Source organism: Tamandua tetradactyla, chromosome 21 (assembly GCF_023851605.1).
Source record: "Tamandua tetradactyla isolate mTamTet1 chromosome 21, mTamTet1.pri, whole genome shotgun sequence".
NCBI classification, from domain to species: Eukaryota; Metazoa; Chordata; class Mammalia; order Pilosa; family Myrmecophagidae; genus Tamandua; species Tamandua tetradactyla.
In genome coordinates, this window is record NC_135347.1 from 48,320,917 (window position 1) to 48,348,105 (window position 27,189).

A 27,189-nucleotide genomic window follows, 5' to 3' on the forward strand; every position below is an offset into this window, starting at 1 on the left:
AGAGGCAACCCCCACTTCCGGACCCTACTTCTCAGTGACTCCACTTCCGGTGCCCGGCAAAGGGCCGGCTCCCCCGTCTCGCAGCCAATGAGAGTGGCAGCTGCTTCCGCCGGGCGAAATCATGTGGTCTAAATCCCGCCATTTCCGGAAGAGAGGGACCTATCCTGGCGTCTGAACTGTGCCAGCAGGGAGGCGGTGCCCTGTAGGTCCAACCCGGCGGCGGGAGAGCGCGAGAAGGGCAGGCGGGGCGGCCACGCCTCTTCCGCCGCGGGCCCGGAAGGGTGATGTGGCTGGGGCTTCGCCGGCCTCACTATGGTAAGAACCGGTGTTGTGGGGTTCGCGGCTTAGGTTCTCCAGGGGGATTTGGGGTCCGTGCTGAAGCTGCAGGGTCGGGAGGCGGCCCTGGGTTCGCAAGCCAGGTAGCCCCGTCATTAACTTGACTCTTCTGGGCCTCGGAGGGTCCCCAGGCCCCGGGAGCCATGTGGCCTGTGCACGCTTGACCCGGGAGAGTCGGAGCTTCCCATCCGAGGAAGATCCGGAGTCGTGGAGCCCTGCCTTGATGTAGGGGCCGTTTTTCCTCACTTGTTTTGAAGGAATGTGCTGGTTTGGCTTGATCTATCGGTTCCATAAGTCATTTGTAGTCATTAACCCTTTGAGGCATTAGAGTATCTCGAGTTGCCTCTTGTCTTTCTCGCGCGTCTCCTTTCTCGTCCCGCAGGCCTGACCTGTATTGAGATCGTCGTTTTTCTACCCCAGATTCCACATCTTTATTTTCTCTTGTAGACCCAATGACCCTTTCAGGCCCCTCCCAGTACATTTTCTCAATCTTATAGATGCTGATATACCAGTGATGTGTTTCAATGATTGGAGTTTTTTTGCTCCGAGTTTCTCTTAAAGGTGCTTTTCAGGGTGGTTGCCCTGCCCTTGGCCCTCCCCCAAGCACACACATTATTAAGGTTGTGTTTGTTTTTATTTTGTTATTACAGTTTCCTTTTATGTCTCCAGGCTGAGAAAAAGATAAAGCCAGAATAGCCAAAGAACAGATTTAATAGTGGTTAATAGTAAAATCCCCGCACCTGTAGCTGAAATGCAGTTTACCTTTGTTATGGTAAATGCAATAGCCTCTACATCAGGAGGTTTATGGGGAATTTGAGCATATTTCTGGGAAAAGGATCATGCCTTTTATTATATTCTTAAAAGCAGTCATGATCCCATCAAGCTAAGTATTGTTGTATGTGAAAAATTGCTGAGTTTGTGTTGCCACAAGTTTCTCCAGAATCCCATACAGCACGAAACCCTTAGTCATTTAGTCAAACTCATTAATTGTTGCCTGCTTGGTGCTGAGTATTTTGTTTATTATGGGTGGGGCAAAAAGCACAGTCTTCACCCTACACAAGTTTACCACCTGGCACAGAAGACTGCAGTTGATTCCTTCCCTGGCTAAAAATGTTATTCTCTATTTCAGCTAATTTCCCCATTCCCGCATGATAGGGTTCACTTCTGCTTTTATGAGTATCATTAGTGAGCCGTTATTTAACTTAATGAGAAACTTTAATTCCTTTGTAATGTAGAAAGATTGGGACGACCTGTTACTTTTACTCCTTACATAACTTTGTAGAAGCTGAAGTTGAATTATTTTCTTTGTAGTACAAACTATATTGAAATTGCTTTACCATGTTTGTTTTTCCAAAGTAAAAAAAAACGCCTTTCATGTACTTTGCATGTTCTGTGTGCGAATTTGATGGTGAAGTCAGTACTTATTTGTTTTAATGTCTATTTCTGAAAAATCTTCATGCTGTTGTCATGAAGCACAACATTGAGAATATACTGTGCCTTTGTGATTTGTTACTCTCAGATATGAAATAATGCCAATCAGAGAAATAGCTGATAGAAACAAGTGCCGGGTGGTTAATTGTTTTTTTCTGCTCTGTTCCTATGAGCTTGGATATCACTATATTAGAGAAAGTACATTGTAGTTGAAAAAGCTACACAGTAAGGTTCCAAGAAGCCTAATTTACTGTGTAAAAAATCAGTGTCTTGGTATCTTTTTTTTTTTAATTAGAGGAGGTATAGGTTTACAGAAAAATCATGTAAAAAATGCAAATACGTATACCCCCACCCATTGTTGACAACTTTACATTAGTGTGGTACCTTTGTTACAATTGATGAAAAGAATATTAAAATTATACTATTAACTATGATCCATAGTTTACATTAGGTCCTTTTTTCTTCATATATTAACAACTTGGATTAGTGCCGTACATTTATTGTAATCTATGAAAGAACGTTTCTATACTTGCACTATTAACTGTAGTCTGTCATTTACAGTCCTATGGTTCATCTTTTAATTTTATCCTAGTAACATAAATCATGCAAATATTTAGTGACCATTGGTGCTGAGAAGAGACAGGTAATGTATTCTTAGCATATCAAACATTAAGAAAGCATGATTTTTTTCAAGTTAAACCAAGAAAACTTGTCTATTTAGTACAATATCTTGCTACCTTACAATAAGCAACGAAGTTTGACAACCCTGAGAAAATACTGATATTTCTGTGTGTTAGTAGAAATCTTCTGTTAACTCTGGACACTGATCTTGAGCCAAAGAGGTGTGTGTGTATGCATGCACACGTGCACTTAAATATAGGCTTAAATTTATCCGTACATTTCCATACTGAGAAATAATAGTGCCACATATGAATTTATAAGTAGAAACTTAGTTTAAAAATGCTGATCTGGACAAGATTTGTAAATGATAAAATGCTGACCTACTTTTCCAATGCTATATAAGTTTTATCACAGATCAGGAGTGTCATTTCTTTATCTATCCCCATTCCCAACCTCTCCCTAACGGAGGGTTAGACTACTTTAGTTTCATATAAAAGTAGGATATTGATGCAAGTAAAATTGTTAAAATTTCAAGTCCTTGGTATTCAACTGTTGTTTTAAAGTCTTATCAGTTAAGCTAGAGGAATTAATAGTTAATGAAAATTTGTTTCCCACATAGGCATTCAACATTGGAATCCATCACAGTGTTATACATAAAGAAAGGCCCTTAACAAATGGGTTAAACAATTTGTTTTGATAATCTTATAAATAAATAAGCTGCATGGAGGCCAAGTAATCCAGGACTGATGAAAATACAGTAGGCTCAAAGTCCTTTTCCCTGAAGATGAAGAATAGTTAATAATTATGCACTTTCTTGGCAAAGCATTGTTTAGCATATTATTATGTATATTTTCTAATGTTTCTTTGTGACTTTATATAATTGGATCCTTTCCTTTTTATTTTTTTCTTCTAATCCTGATATTTGCTGTTGTTTCTTTTAAGGTTTCTAATTTGAAAGTTTTGTTAGTACATACTTTGTGCTTTTTGGCTTAAAACTATTTATACATCTAAAAAAACTCTGTTACTGATTCATCCCTTCATATCCAGACTTGATGATTATAGTTTTAACACTCAGAAGTGACTTTGTAAATAAGAAATTACATCTTAACAGATAAAATATAATACAACTGCATCTGACTTTTTGTGATAAATTACTGAGTGTAATACACCGTAAATACTTTAGTTGTGGCCAAATGAAAGTCTGTGGATTATTTTCATTATTTCAAAAGACCTAACAAGGGATGATTTACTTAGGAATGATCATACAAGGTGACTGACTCATCAAGCTTATTTCATGTTTGGATAAAGTAACTCAGTATAATAGTTGTCTTATTTCAAAATAAATCTGGAGTATGTAGGGATAATAAAAGTGGCCCTTGGAGGAAAATAGTTAGGGGGGCTCCTGCCATTTTTGAGAAGAGTGAACACTACTTTGAGATTAGCAGTCAAAGTCAAGGCATGGCTGCAGCATTCTGCAACCCCAAGGAACACTACTCTGATTGTACCTGGGGTTGTGCCTCTGAGCATGCTATAGGCTGTTCTGTGTCTTGAATGTCTTCTCATGAAAGGGTGTGGTGGGCAGAATACCCACCCCCATCCCCAAAGATGTCCTGATCCTGAAACCTCTGAGTGTATTACCTTAAATTTAAAAAGGATTTTGTATGTATAAATTGAAGTTCTTGAGAAATGGGGATTGTCGTGGATTATGGGGGAAAGAGAGGATAATCACAAGATTCAGACCTATGAAAACAGGTCAGAGTGATGTGGGATAACCACCCAAGATATGTGGGCAGCCTGTAGAAACTGGAGAAGTCAAAGGAATGGATTCTCCATTACAACTTCCAGAAGGAGTGCAGCCATACCAATCCATTTTAGATTTCCATTACCAGAACTGTGGTGACTTGTTACAGAAGCACGGGTAATTAATACAGGAGGGGTAAAGGTTTTATTTCCATTGTCTTCCATAGCTCTTAATTTGAGAGATGCGAACTATCTAATTCTGTCCAAAAGTTGTTAAATTCAGTGAAAACACTGCATGTGAAATTACAAATTAGTACACTGTTTTCGACTGCAAACTAGTAGAAACTATCAGAATTCGTTCAAAGTGTGATCCCCTTTGATTTAGTAATTCACTCCCCCTACAAAAAATAGAGGGATAGAGGCAAGAATAAACTAATTTAGCTGGTTCACATTTTTATAATAGTGAAAATTTGGAAACAGAATGCCTATCAGTGGAGATTAGTAAAATATCAGTATCCCCTTTTAACAGATAGGAAACTAAAGCACAATTAAATAAACATAGCAGAGATCACACACCTAGTAAACAGTAGACCCAGAATTCAAACTTTGAAATAGTAAAAGAATGAACTAGATCTCTGTTCTAAAATGAGTTTTTTTTAAAGGCAACTTGTAGAAAAATGGGTTTATTATGATCACATGTGAAAATGTTTATGCACACAAAAAAGAGCCAATACAGTATCTTTTTATGTGTCAAGTGGTTAACAGTCATCCTTTTATTACTCTAAGGAATGAGCGAGGGCATGGCAAAAGATTTTTACATCTTACTTTACAAATTTTTGTATTATCCAAATGGTTTATGTTGACCATTTATTTAAAATAAAATGAGGGCAAAAAAAATTGCTAATTAGCAGATTTGTTTTAGAACCAATGTGTAGTGTTATGGACCCTTTGTAGTTAATGTGCCTATTTTATAGACTTTGGCATATAATTTTTACTGTTTTAAATGATTTGTAGTACACATTAGAAAACTTTAGTTTTACTCATGTGACATTGTTATTTACCCCTTTAATTTTTGGTGCTCAGGCTTAGTTAGAGATAAATAAAATCTTAGTTTTATTCTTTATTCTTAAAGTATTGTTGCTATGGGGGAAAATGTTTCCCAAAAAAAGGCATTGAAAAATGTAAGGTATACTTTTGAATTTGTTTAAAAATCATCACTGAGATAAACTATCAAGTATTGTTACTGTAACATTTTGTGTTAAAATGAATCTGAAGCTTTAACTGAATATCCTTTGTTATAGAATTCTGCCCCTTGATTATTATTTACAGCATTTGGCAAAAAGGAAAAGAAACTGTAGAGAAAGATTTGCTTCCCCTAGAGAACTCCTTTTTCCTTTCTATGTCTGCTCACATTCCAGAAAAATAAGCAGTTATTTCTTTAGGGAGACCCAAGCCAAATTTAATGTAAATATGTAGAATTGAAGATGTTCATAGAACACCTGCCTTCATCATTTGGAGCTCAAAGAACTAGCTATGGGAATATTGTAAGTCTGATATCCATATTTTCATTCCTTTATTAAATAAGGAATCCTAAATTAGTGTGCCAATGTGAGTGAGAAAAATCAAGCGCTATATGAAAATGTGCCAAGTGATGTCACCAGGGTCTGTCTCTGAATATATATTGCTTTGTTCACAGTACTTGAGTTAATTGGTGGGGAACTTCCAAGCTCGGCATGCAATGTAACAATGCCAGAGATTCATGCTATCCATTTTAATAAGTGTAGCTAACTGTTGAACATTATATAATGTACATGAAACTAAGAAGTCATAAGATACAAGGCAACCAGTTCTTAGAGAACTAATTTTATTCACTTTTCTACTGTTCATGTGTATGAATTTCTCAGTATAATCTTATATCATTCATGGCAAGACTTGAGCTACATGTTAAAAGGTATATATAGCATAAAGTGTATTTTCTCATTGCTGGTTCTTAATGATAAAAATCTAGAAAATTACAATGAAACATTGAACTTTATCATGTTACTGAATTCCTTTCATTTTTTAAAAAAATGAACCTCTTAACTTGATATGGTCCTAAAACATATTGGTATCCTGTCCTAGGGCACGAAAAGGAAAACTATTAGTTATTAGGTTCCCACTGAAGATTAGGTAGACCAGAGTCTGGGCCCTTAATGATATTTGCCTCTCCCTGCTGGAGTGTCTAAAATATTATTGACAAGTTTCTCTTAGATAGTTAGCAAAACACTGAATTCATCAATCTGATGTACGTTGTTTTTTTCTCCCCTTTATACTGTGCATTGTTAATTTGGACTCTAAGTATGTTAATGCTCCCCCCCCGCCCCCCCACCGCATAGGCAGGCACTGGAAACTGAACCCAGGTCCCAGCATGGCAGGCGAGAACTCTGCCACTGAGCAACCGTGGCCCACCCTGTTAATGCATTTTTTAAAACATTCGTTATTGCTGGTGGTATGGGAGTTTCTGTTCATTCTGCATTTTTTGTTGACTAGTGTGGTTTATTTAGCTTGATAGGCACCAAGGATGGATAATCTCAGTAAAACAGAGGAGACAATTATAGTACAATTTGATGGGTCATATGGGAAAGTAAGTGTAACACATATACAAAAATCATAGCTCTGGTGTATGGAAAGACAAGACATTACAGAGGAGGTGACTTTTTGAGACCACAAGAATGCTTCAGTTTATCAGGCAGACAAGAACAGAGGCCGTGTGTAAAAGCACAGAGGAAATTTGTTTCGAAGAATTGGTAAGTATTTAAAGTAGTGTGGTTGGCCAGCTTAGCCAGCGACCTGACTTGGTGTCCACTAGGTGGATAGAAGGTAAAATAACTTCTCTGTGTTATAATTAATGTGAACATGATATGACTTTATCCATGAAAGTAAGCATATGTCATCTCAGAAAAGCACCTATTCTGTAAGACTACAATGATGGGGCAAATACTGTCATGAGCTAAGAGAAGATAAAAGAGATATGGATCATTTATATGGTTGACTAAAATTACCAGTTGAAGCTGTAAGATCCAGAGATAGTGCTAGAAATTCTACCAATTTGATTTTACTTGCAGTTTTAACTGAGACTGAGACTGGGATGGATTTCGTTGAAAAAATATTTATAGAGCTGCATATTAAACTTATTTTTAAGATCTCTTCATATAAAAAGACAATTCAAAAAAATCCCAGCTTTGTCACAAAAGGGAAAAGATAACCTATTCAGTGGGAGAAAATATTTGGAAACATAAGGGTTTAATATCTGGAATATATAAAGAAGTCCTGCAACTCAGTAAAAAGACAACTCAATTTAAAAATGGGCAACAGACTGAACAGACATTTCTCCAGAGATGAGACGCAAATTGCTAAAAAAGCACATGAAAAGAAAAGATGCTCAGCATCACTATTAGGGGAATGCAAATCAAATCTACAATAAGAGATCATTTCACATCCACTAGAATGACTGCTGTTTAAAAAAAAAAAGCAACTGCAAGTGTTGGAACAGATGTAGAAAACTACAAATACACACTCATGTCTGCTGGGAATGTAAAATGGTACAGCCACTGTGGAAGACAGTTTGGCAGTTATTCAGAAAACTATAGAATTGCCATATGACCCAGCAGTCCTGCTTCTAGGTATATATACAGGAAAAGTGAAAGGAGGGGCTTAAATAGATATTTTCACACTTATGTTCATAGTGACATTATTCACAATTGCCGAAAGATGGAACCAACCCAAGTGTCTATCAACTAATTAGTGGATAAACAAAATGTGGCATAGGCATGCGATGAAATATTCAGCCCTAAAAAAGAATGAAATCCTAATACAACATGGATGAACCTTGAGGACATGCTGAGTAAAGGAAGCCAGGCACAATGGGACAAATAATGTATGATCTCACCAATAATGGACTTAGTAATAAGCAAATTCATAGAATTAGAGTCCAGATTGGAGTTTACCAGGGCATTGGGTTTGGAGAACAGGGAATTGATGTTTGATTTATACAGAATTTTTGTTTTTGGTTGATAAGATTTGGAAATGGATAGTGGTGATGGTAATACAGTATCCTGGACAGAGGATGTAACTAGTTGATGTTCTAGAGAAGCTGACCCCTCTGCATTTCAGAACTTATCTGGTCTAGGGACCCATCTGGAGGTTGTAGGTTTCTGGAAAGTAATCCTAATGCATGGAATCTTTGTGGAATGTCATATAATGCCCTAGGTGTTCTTTGTGGGTATCAGAAATAGTTTTGGCTGGGGGTTGGCAAGTTATGATAGGTAGCAGTGTCTAACTGAAGCTTGCATAAGAGTGACCTCCAGAGTAGCCTCTCAACTCTATTTGAATTCTCTCAGTCACTGATAACCCCATTTGTTACACTTCGTTTCCCATTTTTGGTCAGAATGGCATTTTTGATCCCACATTGCCAGGAATTTCACGTGTAGAATTGGGCTTAGAGAAAGAGAGGCCACATCTGAGCAACAAAAGAGGTCCTCTGGAAGTAACTCTTAGGCATGCCTATAGGTAGGCTAACCTCTGCTACATAAATAAGCTTCACAAAGCAAGTCATTGAAGATTGGCCTGTGTCCGTACTCTCCTTCAGAGCTTAACCTGTCCAACAATGAGTTTAAAGAACAGCCTAAATCATAAATGTAGGGTCCTCCCAAGTCTTTTTTGAGCATGTATTTTGCCCTGTGCATATGTATGTGGATCTGGGCATTACCCCATTTACATGGATCCAAATGTCCCTTTTCTTAAGAAATAGTGTTTCCTCCCTGTCCTAGGTGTGCTAGGACACTGTGTGTCCCACGTTTGACAATCCTTTGTCCCAAGCATCTGGGATTTAACTGTTCTAATGCTGCATTCCAACTGCACTGTGAACCTCTCCTGTATGTACAGGGCAAGTGCTGGGGCAATGAGCCTCCTTTAAGCAGCCACCAGACAGTTCCGCACATGCATACATGGTATAGTATGTTCAGAATGGTTACACTGTGCCCACTGGAACCAGGGACCCACACTAGGAGTGCAGGCAGACTCCACACAAAGCCAGAGAGGTTTTGGGGGAAGGGCCAGCAATGATATCACAAGAATTTCCTACCTTTTAATTTTAGCTGTTTTTCTTGACTTGGCACATGCCCAATTACTGAAGCCCTTAAACTTTTCCAGAGCTCTGTGAAAAATGATTCTGCCAGTTTTTGCTTGTTTAAAATTTCTGGTCGGGTCACAACCCTGGAATATCTCACTCTATCATCTTGGTGACATTACTTCACTATTTAATTTTTTTAGTACATGAGCTGTTCTCATTTCTAACTGTTGTGTGTCTCAGTTGTCTCAGCTATAAAATAAGAGTAACATAACATCTACCTCAGGTATGTGGATAAATTATGTAAAGCAAGCTGTTGGTGACTATCAATAGTTATTCTTAGCGATAAACTTGTGGAGGGAAAGAACCATGCTGTATGCCTATTTAAATATCCAGTGTTGAGCTTCTTGTCCCAGATAGAGTAGAAACTAAATACATGTTTGGTGATGTTGACTGGCAGGTATTTCATGAGGTTATTATCAAATATTACTTAATACTATTTTCCTATACATGTTCGAAATATGACATTTGAAAGATAGACATTATGATATTATTTTGGTTTCTGTCTAGACTTGGTCATTAGAGTTAATTCATAGATATATTCCAAGTTATAAACTGTGCATCATTGCCTTCACAGATGCACATTGAAAATCCAATTTAATTCAAACCCAAGACATATTAAATTTTATCTATCCTATATCCATGAAGAAAAGATTTGCATAGAAAAACAAGTATTAATTACAAATGATTTTTGTGATCCTTCCATACCATACAATTAACACTTAAAGACTTGAGAAATCCAGAAAAGTTAAGAATCAGGTAAAAACCATCTAGGGATAATCACTGGATTTTCTCCTTGTCCTTTCATGTAGGTTTACACAGCTAAAGATATGCCAAGTGTGAAATCTTGCATCTTGTTTTTCCTGCAACTTAGTGTTGTCTGTAGCATGTTTTGTCATTGCTTATTGGTAAATGCCAGGTATAGCCTTTTAATTTTTTGAATAGTTTATATGTATTCATCATAAAAATGTAAAAGATTAAAAGGAGTATTTTGACTAAGTTTCTGACAGTGGTTGTTCTCTTGTCTGTAGCATGTTTTGTCGTTGCTTATTGGTAAATGCCAGGTATAACCTTTTAATTTTTTGAATAGTTTATATGTATTCATCATAAAAATGTAAAAGATTAAAAGGAGTATTTTGACTGAGTTTCTGACAGCGGTTGTTCTCTTATTTTTTAGGATTTTCCTTCCTACTATTTATTTTTTTGTATGAATTTCAGAATCATTCAAAAATGATTTTTCATTGGCCTTACTTTACTTATAGATTAGCTCTATGATGTTGTCTTCCATTAGAAGAAGACATATATAACCATGCTACTTTCATGTTCTTTAGTGTGTTTTAAGATTTTGAGTTTTTTAATGTTAATGTGCATGTTTCTTCTTAAGCTTATTCCTAGTTATTTTGGTCCCAACTATTGTTATAAATGGAGTATCCTCTATTATGTCTTCCTGATAATATAATTATGAAAGCTGTTAATTTTTACATATTAATTATGTGCCCAGCCACTTTATTTAATTTGCTTATAGTCTGTAATGGTTTTTCATGAGATTCTTCTGGGCTTTTCACATAAGCACCCCTCATCTACAAGTAACAATTTTCCCCTTTTAAAAACTTTTATGGCTCTTCTGTCTTACTCTTGACTCTGTAGGGATTGTTTCTAAGCTAACTCAGTAAGCATGTTGCCTATTACTGCCACTGTTTAATAGTTCAAATCTTGTTCCAAAAGAGATTAATATTATTTTATTTACTTCTACATCAAGGAAATGTTATTCTTTATTATGTACATGGTAATATTCCTGCACTTTTAAAAAATGATTTTATTTATTCAGCCATCCCTTATCGGGCTGCTGTGTGGCAGGTACATACATGCATGGTCAGGTGCTGGAGATCCAGAATCTGATAAGCCAGTATCCACCCTAGGGATGAGTTATAATGTATAAAATGTAGTAATTTGCTATGGGAACAGAAATGAAAGAATTCTATGAAATATGGAGGATGTACCAGTTTGAAAGTGTCATGTACCCCAGAAGAGCCATGCTCTTTAATCCTCATTCAGTATTGCTAGATAGCATCTTTTTTATTGTTTTCATGGAGATGTGTCTCCACCTATTCAAGGTTGGTTACTTACTGGAACCCTTTAAGAGGGAATCATTTTCGAAAGCCAGCAGAGCCCACACAGCCAGAGACCTTTGGAGATGCATAAGGAAAATGCCCCCAGGGAAACTTTATGAAATGTGAGAAAGCTAGCCAATGTCACCATGTGTCCTCCCAGTTGAGAGAGAAATCCTGAACTCTACTGGCCCTTTCTTTGAAGTTAAGGTATCTTTCTATGGATACCTTAATTTGGACATTTTCACAACCTTAGAGTTGTAAACTTGCAACTTAATAAATTCCCTTTTTAAAAGCCGTTCCATTTCTGATATATTGGATTCCAGCAGCTTAACAAACAAAGACAGAAGAGAAGAATCAGATGTATTTCAGGAAATTTCCTGGAAAAGATGACACTCAACCTGAATTTTGAATAGAATAAGTCCACCTCCATTTTACTTTCATTTGAAACCTATGATTTTCCACATTTGATTCTGGAAACTTATGGTTTCCTCTAGTTTCTGAATTACATTTTAACTTTTGGAGTGAGAGTTGAACTCTTAAACAGTAGATAACTTTTAAAAAATCAGTATTGAATGAATAGGTTCTTTTCATTCACCAAAATCTAATAACCTACTTTGTCAATGTGTAGAAATGATCACTTGAATTTGAAGTATTCATGTCTTAGAAGTTTCTTGAAATTGAAAAGAACTTTAGTCAGCATTTAATTTCTACATTCCACCCAGCTTACAGTTGTTACACAGGTATTTAGGCTAATGGTTGAGCTGGGGTCAGGTAGCCAGGTCCTGGCAGTGCTTAGAGACCTCACTGTCCTCCCTGGTTGGTAGTCTGAGTTCCTTGAACATCTTTACATATTGGTTAAGCTATGGTCAGCAATTTTGGATTTGTGACATTTTTGGTAGTGTTTTCAAGTTCTTGAATTTAGAATTTTTGTTGCATCTCCTGCTTTCCTTAGCCCAGAGGATGGAAGTATACCCTCTGAATAGGGGATTATTCTGGTTTTGAGTCAACGTGTCATTCTGTTTACCTTTCTGGAGAAATAAAAGAATGATTCTTAATGTGAAATTGTCTGACATTTTTTACTCAAGTAGTTTTTCTTGTGACATTAATTTTTCTTTTTCTCTTTTTAGTCTGCCATTTTCAATTTTCAGAGTTTGTTGACTGTAATCTTGCTGCTTATATGTACCTGTGCTTATATCCGGTCCTTGGCACCCAGCCTCCTGGACAGAAATAAAACTGGGTATGTTGCTAATGATGTCTAATCAACCAAATTAGTTCCTATGGACATTGAATGCTAATTACTATGAGTTAATTAGTTATTTAATTTCTGCGTAGATATTAGTTTTGTAATAACTGTTTACATTTTCTCTCTGGTTTTAAAAAATCCAAAATCTTTATAGCCAGAGTATTTTACTGAAAAATAAATTTCAGAAGTGACACATGTTAGACTGAAAACTTTATGACAGTTTCTCGGGGATTAAAGATGCAATTTGCTACTCTTGGCAGCATTTAGCTTTAGTTTTTGTAGAATCATCAGTAAAGTTAGCCATTGTATTTTGAAAGGATTAGGCAGTTTGCAAGCGTTGAGTCCATTTATAACATCTGTAAGTGAAAATAATAATGTAGGTTTTCCCTCCTCAGGACAAAACTGCTCTATTCATATAGGCTCCCTGTGTCTGTATCTTAAAGCAAAATCTTTGGAAAAATTTATTTCACTTACTGTAAACAGTAATAAAAATTTAATCTTTGATATACCAGATCCCTTTCAGAGTTATTTTTTAAGGTATTCTGTTCATAATATAGAAAACATGTTGAATTCAATAAAAAAGGACAGTAACCTAAAAAAGATGATGTGGTGAAAACTATATAAATTTTCTTTGCCTTATATCTTTATAAATTTCAATAAATGCCTTAATTTTTCCTTGATAAGAGTCAATAACTCATTTAATCTTTTTAAGAAACAAAAGGATGAAATAATAGAATATAGGAATATTAATCCCTCGTTGTTGAAATGACATAATCTTACTTGTTTCTTAGTTGTGCATGAGGCCTTTCTACTCAGGTGCTTTTCTTTCCACTTCCCCTTTTCCTGCAACCCCCAGCAATTAAAGCATATGGTAGAACCAGTAAATATTTATTCTCATTACAGTTGCTTAGAATTCTTATACAATACAAAATGTATATCTGGTAAGATACTCAAGTGTTTATTTTACTAAAGAAAACCACATAATAGTGGAATTGAATATTTTTACTTTTCTGATGCTATTATGAAAATTGTCTTTGAAAGAAACTATTGCATGTGGAAATGTCTGTTCCTCATTCTTTTAGGAGCAGGAATATATCCATAACATGCTACATTAAACAAGGAGTTCTCAGGGCTACCAGCCTTACAGAAGAGGTTGAGTGGTAGTATATTTCTCCTACATTGAAAAAATAATAATAATAGCATATTTACATACATCCAACTAGAAGCTTTTTATGTTTGTTTCTATTTATATCAGTGTTAAAGCACCATTCTATTTTGATTTCTGCATGAGATATAATCCTGTAGAAGAAAGTTTTACACATTCCTGTATCTTTCTGTTACTATTACATTTTTTATGATACTCATAATAATAATTTCCCTTTATAATAGTGAGATTATTCCATAGTTAGGTGAAGATAACCTACACAAATTAGATAAAATGAGTTCTTGCTGTTGAAGATAACTTCGATTTTTGCTGCTTCAAATAATAGAGAATTAAAAAGCAGCAGAGTGCTCGCTTCAGCAGCACATATACTAAAATTCACACAATACAGAGGTTAGCAAGGCCACTGCACAAGGATGACACGCAAATTTCTGTTTTTACCCGCAGCTCCCACCCTGCGCATCCACAACCCTGCGACCTGCATCCCCTGCCCACAGGCACTAGTGTAGCATCCCCAACCTGTGCCTATATCTGTGCTGTGACATATCACTGCACTGTTGTGCCCTGCCCGGCACCCTATATCTTGATCCACTTCCATCCCGCAAATGCAAAGCTTTAGACTACTGAAGAAAATCAACTTCCAAAGTAAACCTGTCAAGATATTTGCATGCCTCGAAGACAACAGGCGATCACTAAGCATATCAAGATGCAGACAGATATAACCCAGCCTAATAACCAAATTAAAACACCAGAGGAGACAGACTTTGGGACAACTAATCAAAGATGTTCATATAACTCTATTAAATAAAATCCATAGGGTGGCTAATGACATAAGGGAGAGCAGGAGAAATTTGAAAGAATAAATAGAAAAATGGCAGATATCACAGAGATTAAAGATACTGTAGACCAAATAAAAAATGTACTTGAGACATACAACAGATTTGAAGAGGCAGAAGAAAGAATAAGCAGACTAGAGGACAGGACACTGATTTCAAATTCTCAAAACAGCAAATGCAAAAAAGATGGAAAAATTTGAATTGGATTTCAGGGAAATGATGGGCAAAACAAAGTACGCCAATATGAGAATCATTGGTGTCACTGAAGGAGAAGAGAAGAGTAACAGGCTAGGAAGGTTAGTTGAGGATATAATGCGGAAAACTTCCCAACCCTTCTAAAGGACATAAATATGCAAATTAAAGAAGCCAGATGAACTCCAAATAGAATAAATCCGAATAGGCTTTCCCCCAAGATACACATTAATCAGTCAGATGTTGAAGAGGATCAGAAAATCCTGAAAGTGGCATGAGAAAAAGAATCTACATAAAAGGGAAACCATATCAGACTGAGTTCAGACAAACTCAACTTGCACAATGGAGGCAAGAAGGCAGAGATATGATATAGTCAAGATTCTGAAAGAGAAAGACTTCAACCAAGAATTCTGTAACCAGCCAAATTGTCCTTCAAAAGTGAGAGAGAGATTAAAATTTTCACAGACAACTCCTGAAAGAATTTGTTAACAAGAGACCAGCTGAACAGGAAATACTAAAGGAAGTTCTACCAGTTGAAAAAAAAAAGACAGGAGAGGAAAGTCTTGAGGAAGGCACAGAATAGAAGAGTACCAGTAAGGGTAACTTAAAGGATAAAAAGAGAAAGAGGGGAAAGAATATATAGATCTAACAAGTAAAATCCAAAGGATAAGGTGGTGCATTCAAGAAATGCCTTTTCAGTAATAACTTTGAATGTTAATGGACTAAACTTACCAATTAAAAGATACAGATTGGCAGAATGGATTAAGAAATATAATCCAGCTATATGCTGCTTACAAGAGACTCATCTTAGACACAATGATACAAATAGATTGAAAGTGAAAGGATGAAAAAAGATGTTCCCCACAAGTTGAAACCAAAAGAAAGCAGGAGTAGGTATACTAATATTGGACAAAATAGACTTTAAATGTAAAGAAATAAGAGACAAAGAGGAAGTCTATATATTAATAAGAGAAACAATTCACCAAGAATAAATAACAATCATAAATGCTTATGGTCCCAATCAAGGAGCTCCAAAGTACATGAGACAGACATTGGCAAAACTGAAGGGACCAATAGATGGTTCAACAGTAATACTTGGAGACTTCAATATGCCACTCCTGTCTATAGATAGAACAACCAGACAGAGGATCAACAAGGAAATAGAGAAGTTAAATAATTTGATAAATGAATTAACTGACAGGGAAATTGAGGACTTAAAGAACAGCAAACTAACCCCAAAACAAATAAAAGAAGAGAAATAACATATTAAAGCAGAGTTAAAATGAATGGGGGAACAAAAGAACAATAGAAAGAATCAGTAAAACCAAAAGTTGGTTCTTTGAGAAAACCAATAAAAGCAAATAAAATCAAAATGAAAAGAGGTGCGTTACCACAGACCCTGAAGAAATAAAAGAAATCTTAAGACAATACTATCAACAACTATACGCCAACAAAGTAGATAGCTTAATGAAATGGACAAATTCCTAGAAACAGACAAACAAGTTACACTGACTCAGGAAGAAATAGAAGATCTCAACAAACAAATCAGAAGTAAAGAGAACCAATCAGTCATCAAAAATCTTCCTAAGAGAAAATCCCAGGGCCAGATGGCTTCATAGGGGAATTTTATCAGACATTTCAAAAAGAACTAACACCAATCCTGCTGAAACTTTTCTAAAAAAAATTGAGGAAAAAGGAACACTACCTAACTCATTTAAGTAAAGATGCTTTAAGAAAGGAAAACAACAGGCCAATCTCCCTAATGAGCATAGATACAGAAATTCTCAGCAAAATACTAGCAAATCGAATCCAACAACACATTAAAAGAATTATACACCATGACCAAGTGGGGTTTATACTGGGAATGCAAGGATGGTTCAGCACAAGAACATCAATTAATGTAATATAGCACATTAACAAATCGAAAGGGAAAAATCACATGATTATCTCAATTGATGCTTAAAAAGCATTTGACAAAATTCAGCATCCTTTTCTTATAGAAACACTTCAAAAGAGAAATTAAAGGTAGCTTCAGTATGATAAAGGACATATATGAAAAAACAATAGCCAACATTGTACTTAATGGAGAGAGACTGAACGCTTTCCCCCTAAAATGGGGAACAAGACAAGGATGCCCTCTGTCGCTACTTTTACTCAGTGTTGTACTAGAAGTTCTAGCTAGAGCAATCAGGCAGGAAAAAGAAATAAAGGGTATCCAAATTGGAAAGGAGGAAGTAAAACTTTCATTATTTGCAAATGACCTGATACTATGCTTGGAAAACCCTGCAAGATCTACAACAAAGTTACTTGAATTAATAAACAAATTCAGCAAGATAGTAGGATATAGAATTAATGTGCAAAAATCAGTAAGATTTCTATACACAGGCAATGACCTGAGGAGTCAGTTAAGGAAAAAATTCCATTTAAAATAGCAACTAAAAGAATCAAGTACCTAGGAATGAATTAACTAGGGACATAAAGGACTTGTGCACAGAAAACAACGTAACATTGCTGAAAAGCAGCAGAAAAAGATTATTGCTTTGTCTTGTTTCCATGTTTCATAGGCTCATAGCATTATCATATATACTAATTGGTTTATAGCTGTAGAAACTAAGCAGAATAAAGCTATTGTTTTTTAATCAACTATGTTTTAATAAAACATAATATTATTTGGGATATCACATAAATATATGGAAATTGCCAAGGTGATTTTGATAAATCTCTTAAGCCTCCAGATTCAGGGATTCTTTTTTCATTTAAAACTTTAAATATATTAAATGGGTTGTTCCAATTTCCTAATGAGACATCTACATATTTGTAGAATTTCATAGTGGAAATCACCTTGATTTTGCGATCTGTGGTTCTGTGGTGTTCTTAACTTCCCATGGAGGGACTACATTGATCCTGCCTCTGATCCATCCACTGGCTTCCTCAAACTAGGGTAGTCTTGAATTGGAATGCATATTACATTCCACAGGTTCTCGGAATCAAGGAACCATGACATTGCAAATGCCTCATTTAAGTATCTTCCATTTTTTTAACGAAGAAATGTAAAGGGATTTTAGGTGATATCTGGAGTTATTACCACATGGGATTTTACCCTAAATAAATATTACTCAATACAGCATACGATACTCACTTTTCTAAGGACTTTTTGTGTATTAACTCACTTATTCTCAAACAAGCCTAACAGTACATACTGTTATTATCCTTATTTCACAAGTGATAAGACTGAGGCAACAAAATAAAATAAATAACTTGCTTACAGTTATGCAACTAGTAAGTAGAATTTTAATTTCAACCCAGTCTAGTGCCCAAGTAGATACTGCGAATCTTTACGTTAGCTTATATTACTTTAAGGAGCGGGTATGACTTTTGTCCTTTTATTCCTAAGGTAAAATTGTTTTACTTATCAGAATATCCATCCTTCAAAATAAGCTTACATTTTTGCCCATTATAAATAATCTGTCCTAGAAAATTTTTTGCTCTGAGGTTGGGAATTTTATTGTGTTTTGGAAGAACATAGAATCAGTCTTACTTAGCCATTCAGATGTAATGATTCATTAGCCCGCTGTCTCTTGGTATAAAAGTCTAATATAAATTTCCCTGGAATTTAAGTACTGTAATTTTGTTGAGCCAATCCTAACTATTGTAAAAATAATAGTAATATTATCAGTTTAATTTGTAAACTTGTATGACACCATTTATGATTATATTTTAGTCATACCAACAAACTTCTGTCTACAATGTTTTTATTTTTTTCAGTTCTCTCTAGACCTTGTGTAATTGAGTTGCTGTTTTTAACAGCTGGTAATTTATACATGTCAGATAAGTGTGTAGTCATGTAATATGTGTGTAAATATAATATTCATTCATAGAATTGACATCCTTATTCTAATTTTCATCATTTCCAGAATATATGTACTTTAAATGCCTTATTTAGTTAACTCATGCAGTGTCCCCTATATTTGTAAACTTTCTACTTGAAAATCAAGGTACATTTTTTTTTATTCCTCCTTAACTAATGACGCAGTTATGTAGAATTCTTGATTATAGCTTATTTAAATAGAGTTTCTCAAAGATTTAAGTTTTTAATGTAAGAGTTTTTTGGGTTTGTTGTTTGTTTTTTCAATGTCAGAATTCATCCAAAACCTAGCTGTGCCCATTTATCATGTTCTTGGAATTGACGTTTAATTAAATTGACATAAACATTTTTCTGCTTTTGAAGGTGAAGCACTTGGAGTTGACTGAATTAATTCTAGTGTAGTAAACCCTTGTGCACAATTTTGCCACCACTCACATTGATTTACCCCAGAACTGACCTATGATGCCACATATATCCAAGTCATAGGAGTTTTGATGCATTGATGGTTTTTACGCTGTGTCCTCCTTTCATACGTAAGTGGTGGCTAGCCATCAAACAAGCAAATTTCAGATTTGAAGCAAATTTGAATTGTTCACACAGTTGTGGAAATTATGATATTGAGAGAATGATTTAACTTTCCCAGTAATCAATAGCCACTTTTTTCTTTTTTATTCTGTACAGACTGTTGGGCATATTTTGGAAGTGTGCCAGAATTGGTAAGTGTCTATAATCTCCCTCCATTTTTAATTTCAGGCTTCCCAATTTCATGCATTTTCTTGCAAACATTTGTGCGTTTCTGTCATGCTATTTAAACCTAGACTTGGTGGATATCTCATAATATTGCATTAGCTGAGGGATGGAAACTCTCTAATTCACATATGAAATAACTTGATTTTAATGGGACTTGAGGCAAATGTATATAAGTGTGTGCCTGCATGCTCATAATATGGAATATGGTCTAATTACCACTTTGATAATTGATGGATTTTCATCTAATGAAAGGCTTCCTGAGCAACCATCTATGCATAATCATTTTATTGTCCTATGTTAAGTCATAGAATGTTACTTGTGGCTTTTAAAAAACATTAGTGCCAGTCAGTGATTGTGTACTTTGGATGGGTTGTATGGTGTATGACTATATCTCAATAAAATTACATTTAAAAAATAGCATTGGCTATTTTGTTTATTGAACTCTGTGTGGTTATAACTGAGCTTTGTCCAAATTGGTTAAAGTTAAGGTAAATATGGTTATCATCTAACTTTTCATAAAAGATTAGCAGCATCTTCAGATATATGTAGATATGGATAATCATTTACTCTTGTCCCACCTCTATATACATATATATGTAACAGCTTGGTGCCCAGCACATAGTAGACTCTGAAATGATTTATAAGTGAATGAATTAAAATGTAATTCTGTAAAATGTATTACTATAATTCACCTATATTCTTAGTGGTCAATTTTACCTTTTTTTTTTTTATTTTAACATGCATTAGTTAGTCAAACTAACACTTAGTCAAACAGGCATTTATACCTGTACCACTTGGACTGGAAACAAATATTTCTTGTCCTTTGGAATTATTTTCTTGAACCCAAAAAATGTTTGATTTTACAACTCTTGTTGTAACATTGAATTCATACATAACCACTTTTTTCTTTCTTGAAAGTATCAGATTCTCATAACAAAAAAGCAGTTTTCCTACTCTTAACATTAACCTGATTAACCAGTGTGACAAAAATGGGGGACTTACAAGGCATCTTCTTTCGATAAGCTGTGTTCCCTGTAGAGTAACGTATTTTGGTTTTCATCTTCTCAAAAATGTGGAAAGTTTCTAACATGGTCCATAACAGGAAACAAAATTGATTAGTGGCTCAAAAATACAAGCCACATTCTAGTAACACTTATAGAAATTTTTTTATAGAAGACCTAGGGACTAATGGAATATATCTGAAGATGGTCATAAGGGCTAAAGAACAAGTCGTGGCTAAAGACTCAGAATTGTTTGCAGGAGTTTCAAATCTTAAAACATCTAAAATTCATATGTTATTAACCATTGAAATAATTTTGAAAAAGCAGATTTTCTTCCCTTGAACCTTTAATGATATGCAAGATACTCCATTAACAGTACATGTAAGCATAATTTTGAATTATCTAGACATCCCTTCTAAATCTGATGCTGAGATCACAGGATTCTTCTCCCTTTTAGGTTTCTTGCTGTAGAAAATGATAATATAATCATAAACAGCTTCACAGAATGTACCCCTTTCAAGGCCTTTATTGTAATGTAGTGATTATTAAAACAGACATCTTCCAGAGAATTCAATGTTCCTTTAACATTTTAAACTGTCCTTTCTGTCTTTTCTCATATTTTGTTCCCTTATGGTATAAGGCATGAGAATCTTACATTTGTAAAAAGTATTGACCTTTGATTGGTAAAGGCACAGATATATCCTGGATAAATGGTTATCAGTTGGGACATTCAGCAATGTCTAGAGACTCAGGGTGGGGGGCCTGGCATATAGTGAGTAGCCAGGGGATAGTCCAGGGATGCTGGTAAATATCCTACAGTGCACAGGATAGCCCCTCACAACAAAAACTTATCCAGTACAAAATGTTAATAGTGCTGATGTTGAGAAACCCTGGCCTACATTTACAGAGATCTGTGGCACAGACTTATCTGGCACTTAGTCATGCTCAACAGCTGCAAACCGTGAAATAACAGAAGTCTTAAGCACTCCAAAAAGAACCAAGAAGAGAGAGACAGAGGAAAAATAGCACCCTCCAAAGCTAACATTAACAGCTAATGGGAAATGTAAATGTATATAAACCAAACTGCTTGCTTCAGAGCCAACTCACTCTGAAAAAGACACAAAAAAAGATTGCCAGGAAACAGAGAAGTGAGAAGTAATCTGCAAAGAGAATATGATGGAAGAGCGTGTTTGAGGGAATAGGGAGAATATCACTGTATTTCAGTAGAACTAAACATTTGCTGGTAAAAATATTAAATATATGGAGTTATGACTCTTGCATTTTCATCATTAAGTTCATAACTTATGAAGAAATATTAAGATATTTTTAATCTATTTAAATTAGAGAAATATGTACTCCATTTCAGAGAGATTTCTGTCAATAACTCCACTCAGTCCACCCAAGTGACCCTTTTGTTCACAGTTATTACTTGAATGGAATATAGCAAAGAATTTTAAGACATCTAGTTTGTAGTTTTCTTAATTATTTCCTTTAGCATGATCTATTTTTATGAATAATTATAAGCAGTGCCTTTTCTTTTCTGCTTTTGCATTTATTATTTCCATTTTCCTCTCGACTGAATGCCACAACTTGAATGGTTCAGTTAAATATGTTCATTCTTACCTATTATGTGAAAGCATTAGCTTTTCATTTTGGTAAAGTAGCTTAGAAAATGGTGATGGCAATATGCCACTTTTTCAACGACGTGTTCCTCTTATCTTTACACAGAATATATACACAAAGAAAGGATGCAGTTTTAATGGGGAAAGGGTCAGTCTAAAGCATCTTATCATGTCACACGTCACATTACAGCAACTGTTTCACATTGATTTATACAGACCTAAGACCAGACGAGAAGTAACATTCTTTGCAAGTTCAGCCAAAGATGTTTAGCTTTACCACATGACAGTCTTTTACAAAAATTGAGAACAGGAAAATGAAATCCATATGTAAATTATAGTTTTCTGACTTGGAGGATAGAGAAGAACTTCCTCAAAAATTAATGTCCACCAGATGGAAATTTGGGGGCAATATTAATTCATTCTGTAATAAGACTATGTATTAGTTAATGAGTGTATCAAACCTTAATAAAAGTGACAGACTCACTTATGAAATTACCTAAATTTATGTGTGTGTGTGTGTTTGTTTGTTTTGTTTTGTTTTTGATGTGTTAGTTTTTATTACCCCAAAAGAATTAATGCTGCTTAAAGATTATGTCCCAAAGTAGTTTTGGGGTTTAAATACTCAACATTTTTTCCAGTTTAAACATGTGAATTTATTCCCAGTTGAGATGGCGGTGATGGAAAAACACTTTTCTCTCACTTTCTAGATTTTTCTTTAGCTGAGAGTCCATTAAATGTCTATAGATAGAAAAAAAAACTATAAGAGAAACACTAAATGTTTATTTTGTGTGTATAATACCATCTTTGAATTATGCCATTGATCAGACTCAGATATAATAATATGGCTGTGTGAGCTCAGAAAGGAAGTTCTGAAAATGAAAATGACCTTGAGAATTTTAGTTGATAAAGGTGACCAAGATCAGTTTCCAGAAGAGATTAACTCAATTTGTTAAGGGGGGAAAGGATTGTAGGTTCTGGGAAAGAGCTCATTTTAAACATCACAGAAAAATACAAGTGATGGGAATAGAGCTTAAACCATCTCTGCAAGAAGACATCAAGTAAATGCCCAAGATTTATTTCTAGAAGCAGCGTATCACTGTTTCTTCCTCCTTCCTTCTTATGCTGCTTTTAAGCACACTCCAAATGCCTGCTGCTTTATGGATTAGTACAGCCTTGCAATTACTGCAGAAACAGGAAAGAACAGGATGAGTTAATTTGCAATCACAGGATCTCTATCTTGTTTGCAAGACAATTTCACAAGCCAACTTCAGATCTAATTTATGTAAAGGAAAATCTCCGGGTATAAACACTCCATAAACACATGTGGAAACTGACTCATACAGAAATGTTTATTTTATGTTCTGCATTTCTAACCCAGAGTAATCATATTATAAAAGACAATATAATATAGTGTTTTCTAATATGCTTTTTATAAAGCATTTTATTTTACATCCATGTTTTTTAAAAGTTTTATTGACTATCTTCTGTTTATTTTCATCCATGAATGCTTATTTTTCCCCTTTTCAGAGTCATTAATTGCTACCAGTGAATAAAAAAAGTATAGCTAAAATTGTATTTTAGATTTATTTTAATAGGTGGAAATGTGTGCTTTTTTGCAGGAAAATAAATAATATTTCTTTGGCCTTTATTGAGCTGATTGAGATCATTACTCTTGGATTTGTCTGCTACATTCTACTTTTTGTTACACAGGAATGAAGCTTCCAGGGTTTTCTAATCAGTGTAGTTAGCTCAGTCTGTATTATAGGTGTTTTTATGTTGCATCTATTTCTTGTTTCTTGCCCTGCCACCCACTATAGGAACTTCGTAGATGAAAATTTTATCTTGATTCTCATGTACCTCTCCCCTATAGTAAGTAATACTTTGTTATATCCATGTTAAATACTGAGTTAATAAAGATGAATATTTCCCTTTTTCAACAGGTGAACGAAAGAGTCCTTACGTTGCAGTGTGCTGTATAGTGATGGCCTTCAGTATCCTGTTCATGCAGTAGCTTGGAACAATGCCAGGATTTAACTGTCATCAGATTTCAAAATGAAAAGGGGCTTATATGCAGAAAATAATGGAAAGAGTGGTTAACCCTTTTATCTCTGAACATTTGCTGAGATAAATTTCCAGCTGCTGTTCTCTGTTTTTTGTTATTGGACCAATGTTCTGTATAAATAAGTAAGATGTAACTCAAAAGAGTTTAATATGTCTGTAACAGCCTCAGTACTGTCATTACAATATTACATTCTGCAAATGTCTTCTGTTATGTCAGATACCAGTTTTTAGTGAGGTATCTCCAAGGCATGTAGTAGAAAACAAAATTGGTAAATTACTCAAGTTCCTTACACTGTGATTTGAAAATGATAAATTTTTATAGAATGAGATTTTTTTGGACTAACTTTTTTGTTGGGGAAAAGGGGGTTCAATTTGTGTTGGTAAGGATTGCACTCTTATTTAATAATGCTTGCTTTTCCTTTGGCCACACCATTTTGAACATTAACAGAGTACCTCAACTCTTAGTAAATTCTGTTGTTTATTACAGATTTTCTAAATATTTAAAATAAACCTATGCAGTTTTTAAGGAGTGAGGTAAATGAAATGTGACTTAAGAATATTATTAGGAAAATGTTCATATTTAGCAAGAGAGTTTGTAGCCAATGGGTGTACATAGTAAGCCTCTGTGACTTATGGCCAAGTATAGATAAATGTCTTGAGCATTAACTTGACCAGCTTGCTCTCTGTCTCTGAAAAAGACTACATTTTTTTAGATGAGAAGAGCAAAACAGAACAATTATAAAATAATGACTTAAGTGTTTTTCATTATTTTTAATGTCTTCAAAAATGAGACAGTTATTTTAATTGCCTCATAATGCGCAAACTCTTACTTTTGTTTTTCAATACAGCATTTTAATTCTAGTCTATGTTTTGTCTGTCAAAATTTGAACTGGAATCTCATGAATATATCATTTTCAGTACTTTGTAGATGATAAACAGCCTTCATATTTACTTATCTATATAACATGTCGTATCTTCACTAACTTTCCATCTGAACAAGAGAAATATTGGGAATATGACTCACAGATTTTTCAGTAGGGCAGTTATAAGTTTATGGTTATTGCTTCTTAAGGTTCAAGTGAGATTCAGTTAAAACTTCAAAGCCGGAGTTAAAAGCTTACAAAAAAAAAAAGCATGGCTCTGTATTTATGCATAAATTAATGGTATGTTGTAGATTAAAGTATTCGTTGTTCATGTTCAAATGGTGGTAAAAATGTCAAACTTTGGTTTGAGGGGCTCCAGTTGGCATTGAATATTTGCAATTCATTCCCACATATCATTTGGCTTAAATGTATACTGTATATACCCCCGAAGAATGGAAGCTTTTGATTAGAATTAGAGCTCAAGGGAAGTTAGATTATCAAAGTTTTTTTTTTTAATTTTGGGTTTTATTTTATAAGAAATACTTGCATCTAAGCTAAAAACTGCCCATTACAGGTAATATTAATTAGATATTGTTCTCAGCTATTAATTCCACCAAAAAAGATTAAAAGAAAAAACTGTCTTTTAAAAAATTATTTAGAATTATTTTTAAATCAGTCTGCTAGGACCTCTTTACATAGAAATAAAATATAGAACTGAAAGACACCTATTTTTAAAGATACCTTAAACTGAAGAATGAATTCTAGAAACATCTAAGAAAAGGTTTTTGTTTGTTGCCTGATTTTTTCCCCCAAAAGATGAGCTGCTATTGTAGACTGTCAATATATTGGTTTATTTTACAGTTTTGGTGTGTCTGTGCTGATTAAAAGTGGTGTGTTTTGCCTTAGATAAGAAATCAGGTTTATGTTCATTGTTCCTAGTCTGCATTGCTCTGGCTTAGCATTAGGTCAAGGATTTTCAAGGTACCCCCCGAAAATAGGACTCTTGTCAGCATATACATGCAGAGTAAGTCATCTTTCTGGGTCTTGTGTCTGGCTGGCCATCTGTTGTCCAACCTCTCCTGCCAACTAGGCTTTCCAAATCTATGTCAAGTAATTTATTTATATGCTAATGCAAGTTTACTACGAAAAAGGGAAGAATACTCTAGATAATTCTAAAACAGTTCTTTAATTTGGCATTTTGGAGTAGGTAGGTGGAAAGTGGAGGAAGAAATAACTTCTTTAGAAAATTTGTGGTCGAATTTAAATTTTTTGCTGTATATAGATGCTGAACAGAGTAGGGAGTCGCTTATTTCTAACTGCCAACTGTTCTTACCTTTGGAACACAAGCTTTTTGAGCAGTGGGTCTCATTTTCTCTAGTTTATTTTGTTTTTTAAATCATTTTTTTTCTTCTTTGAATTTTTGAAGTTTTTTCTAATGTTCTCCATTCCAAAGGGAAGTATAGGTAGTCTTAAACCCACAGAATATTTAGATATTTCTCCTGTGGTCTTTGTGGCATGGTAGCATGAGGACAAGGATTAAAGGTCACCATAAGCATCAGATGGATTGCCTCTATCACGTAGTCCTGTTTCAGAACTAGGTAAGTGCTGGGATGGGATCGATGGTCCCTGTAGTTAACAGCTTGCCAGGTTTCAATGCTGTCTTTTAGTTCCTTTCTGACTCCAGGATATTTTGATTCCTTCTCTCCTAGAATTTTTGTGCTGATATTTAGTTCCTCGTTGGCCACAGTTACGCCACTGGAAGGAGAGGTCTACATTCTAGTCTTTCAAGACATTCAGTCAAAAGGCCACATAATCTGATGAATTTCTTCTGTGGCTTCAAAGTTGAGGTTTAAATCGTGTCTTGTGTTACTATGAGTGCATATGGTATATTATCATTGCAGAGTTTATTCCTTTTATTCAGTGGGCGAATGAGATGAAATTATTAGTACAAAGTGCAATGGGATAGTATCAATTATTGAGATAAGCCCAGAATTTTAGAAGGGGGATAATTCAGTAAGCAGTATGGACTTCCTTCCAGGGGAGCAATGCTAAGACTGAACTCTGAAGAAAAAGCAGTAGCAGGAAGGGGGTGGGGGGTAGTCCAAACATGGGAAGAAATGTGGAAACGCGCAGTGGTGTGCCAGAGACTATACCATATAGCATAACAACTAGCTTGTGCTTTTTGAGA

The 27,189-nt window shown here is 35.0% G+C and overlaps 2 protein-coding genes, 1 non-coding gene and 1 pseudogene across 12 annotated transcripts in view; 3 read left to right on the forward strand and 1 right to left on the reverse strand.

The window, feature by feature from the left end:
• Positions 1-244, reverse strand: part of LOC143665614 (DNA repair protein XRCC4-like) — a 283,083-nt gene extending 282,839 nt beyond the window's left edge. For 4 of the 10 annotated variants that reach the window (XM_077139212.1, XM_077139216.1, XM_077139208.1 and 1 more), the window contains exon 1: positions 29-242. The gene's annotated coding sequence lies outside the window, so the exon portion shown is untranslated. The other 6 variants (XM_077139218.1, XM_077139215.1, XM_077139210.1 and 3 more) reach the window with 3 other exon arrangements.
• TMEM167A (transmembrane protein 167A) lies at positions 63-24,467 on the forward strand. Its single transcript, XM_077139220.1, has 4 exons — positions 63-315; positions 12,534-12,643; positions 19,386-19,420; positions 24,018-24,467. Exons 1-4 carry the CDS (start codon positions 313-315, stop codon positions 24,086-24,088), a joined length of 219 nt encoding a protein of 72 aa, XP_076995335.1. The 5' UTR covers positions 63-312; the 3' UTR covers positions 24,089-24,467.
• LOC143665847 (small nucleolar RNA U109) lies at positions 13,697-13,831 on the forward strand. Its single transcript, XR_013167243.1, has one exon. It is a non-coding gene; the product is annotated as a small nucleolar RNA U109 (small nucleolar RNA).
• Positions 14,159-14,250, forward strand: LOC143665831 (U6 spliceosomal RNA; annotated as a pseudogene).
• Positions 24,468-27,189: the final 2,722 nt, after the last annotated feature.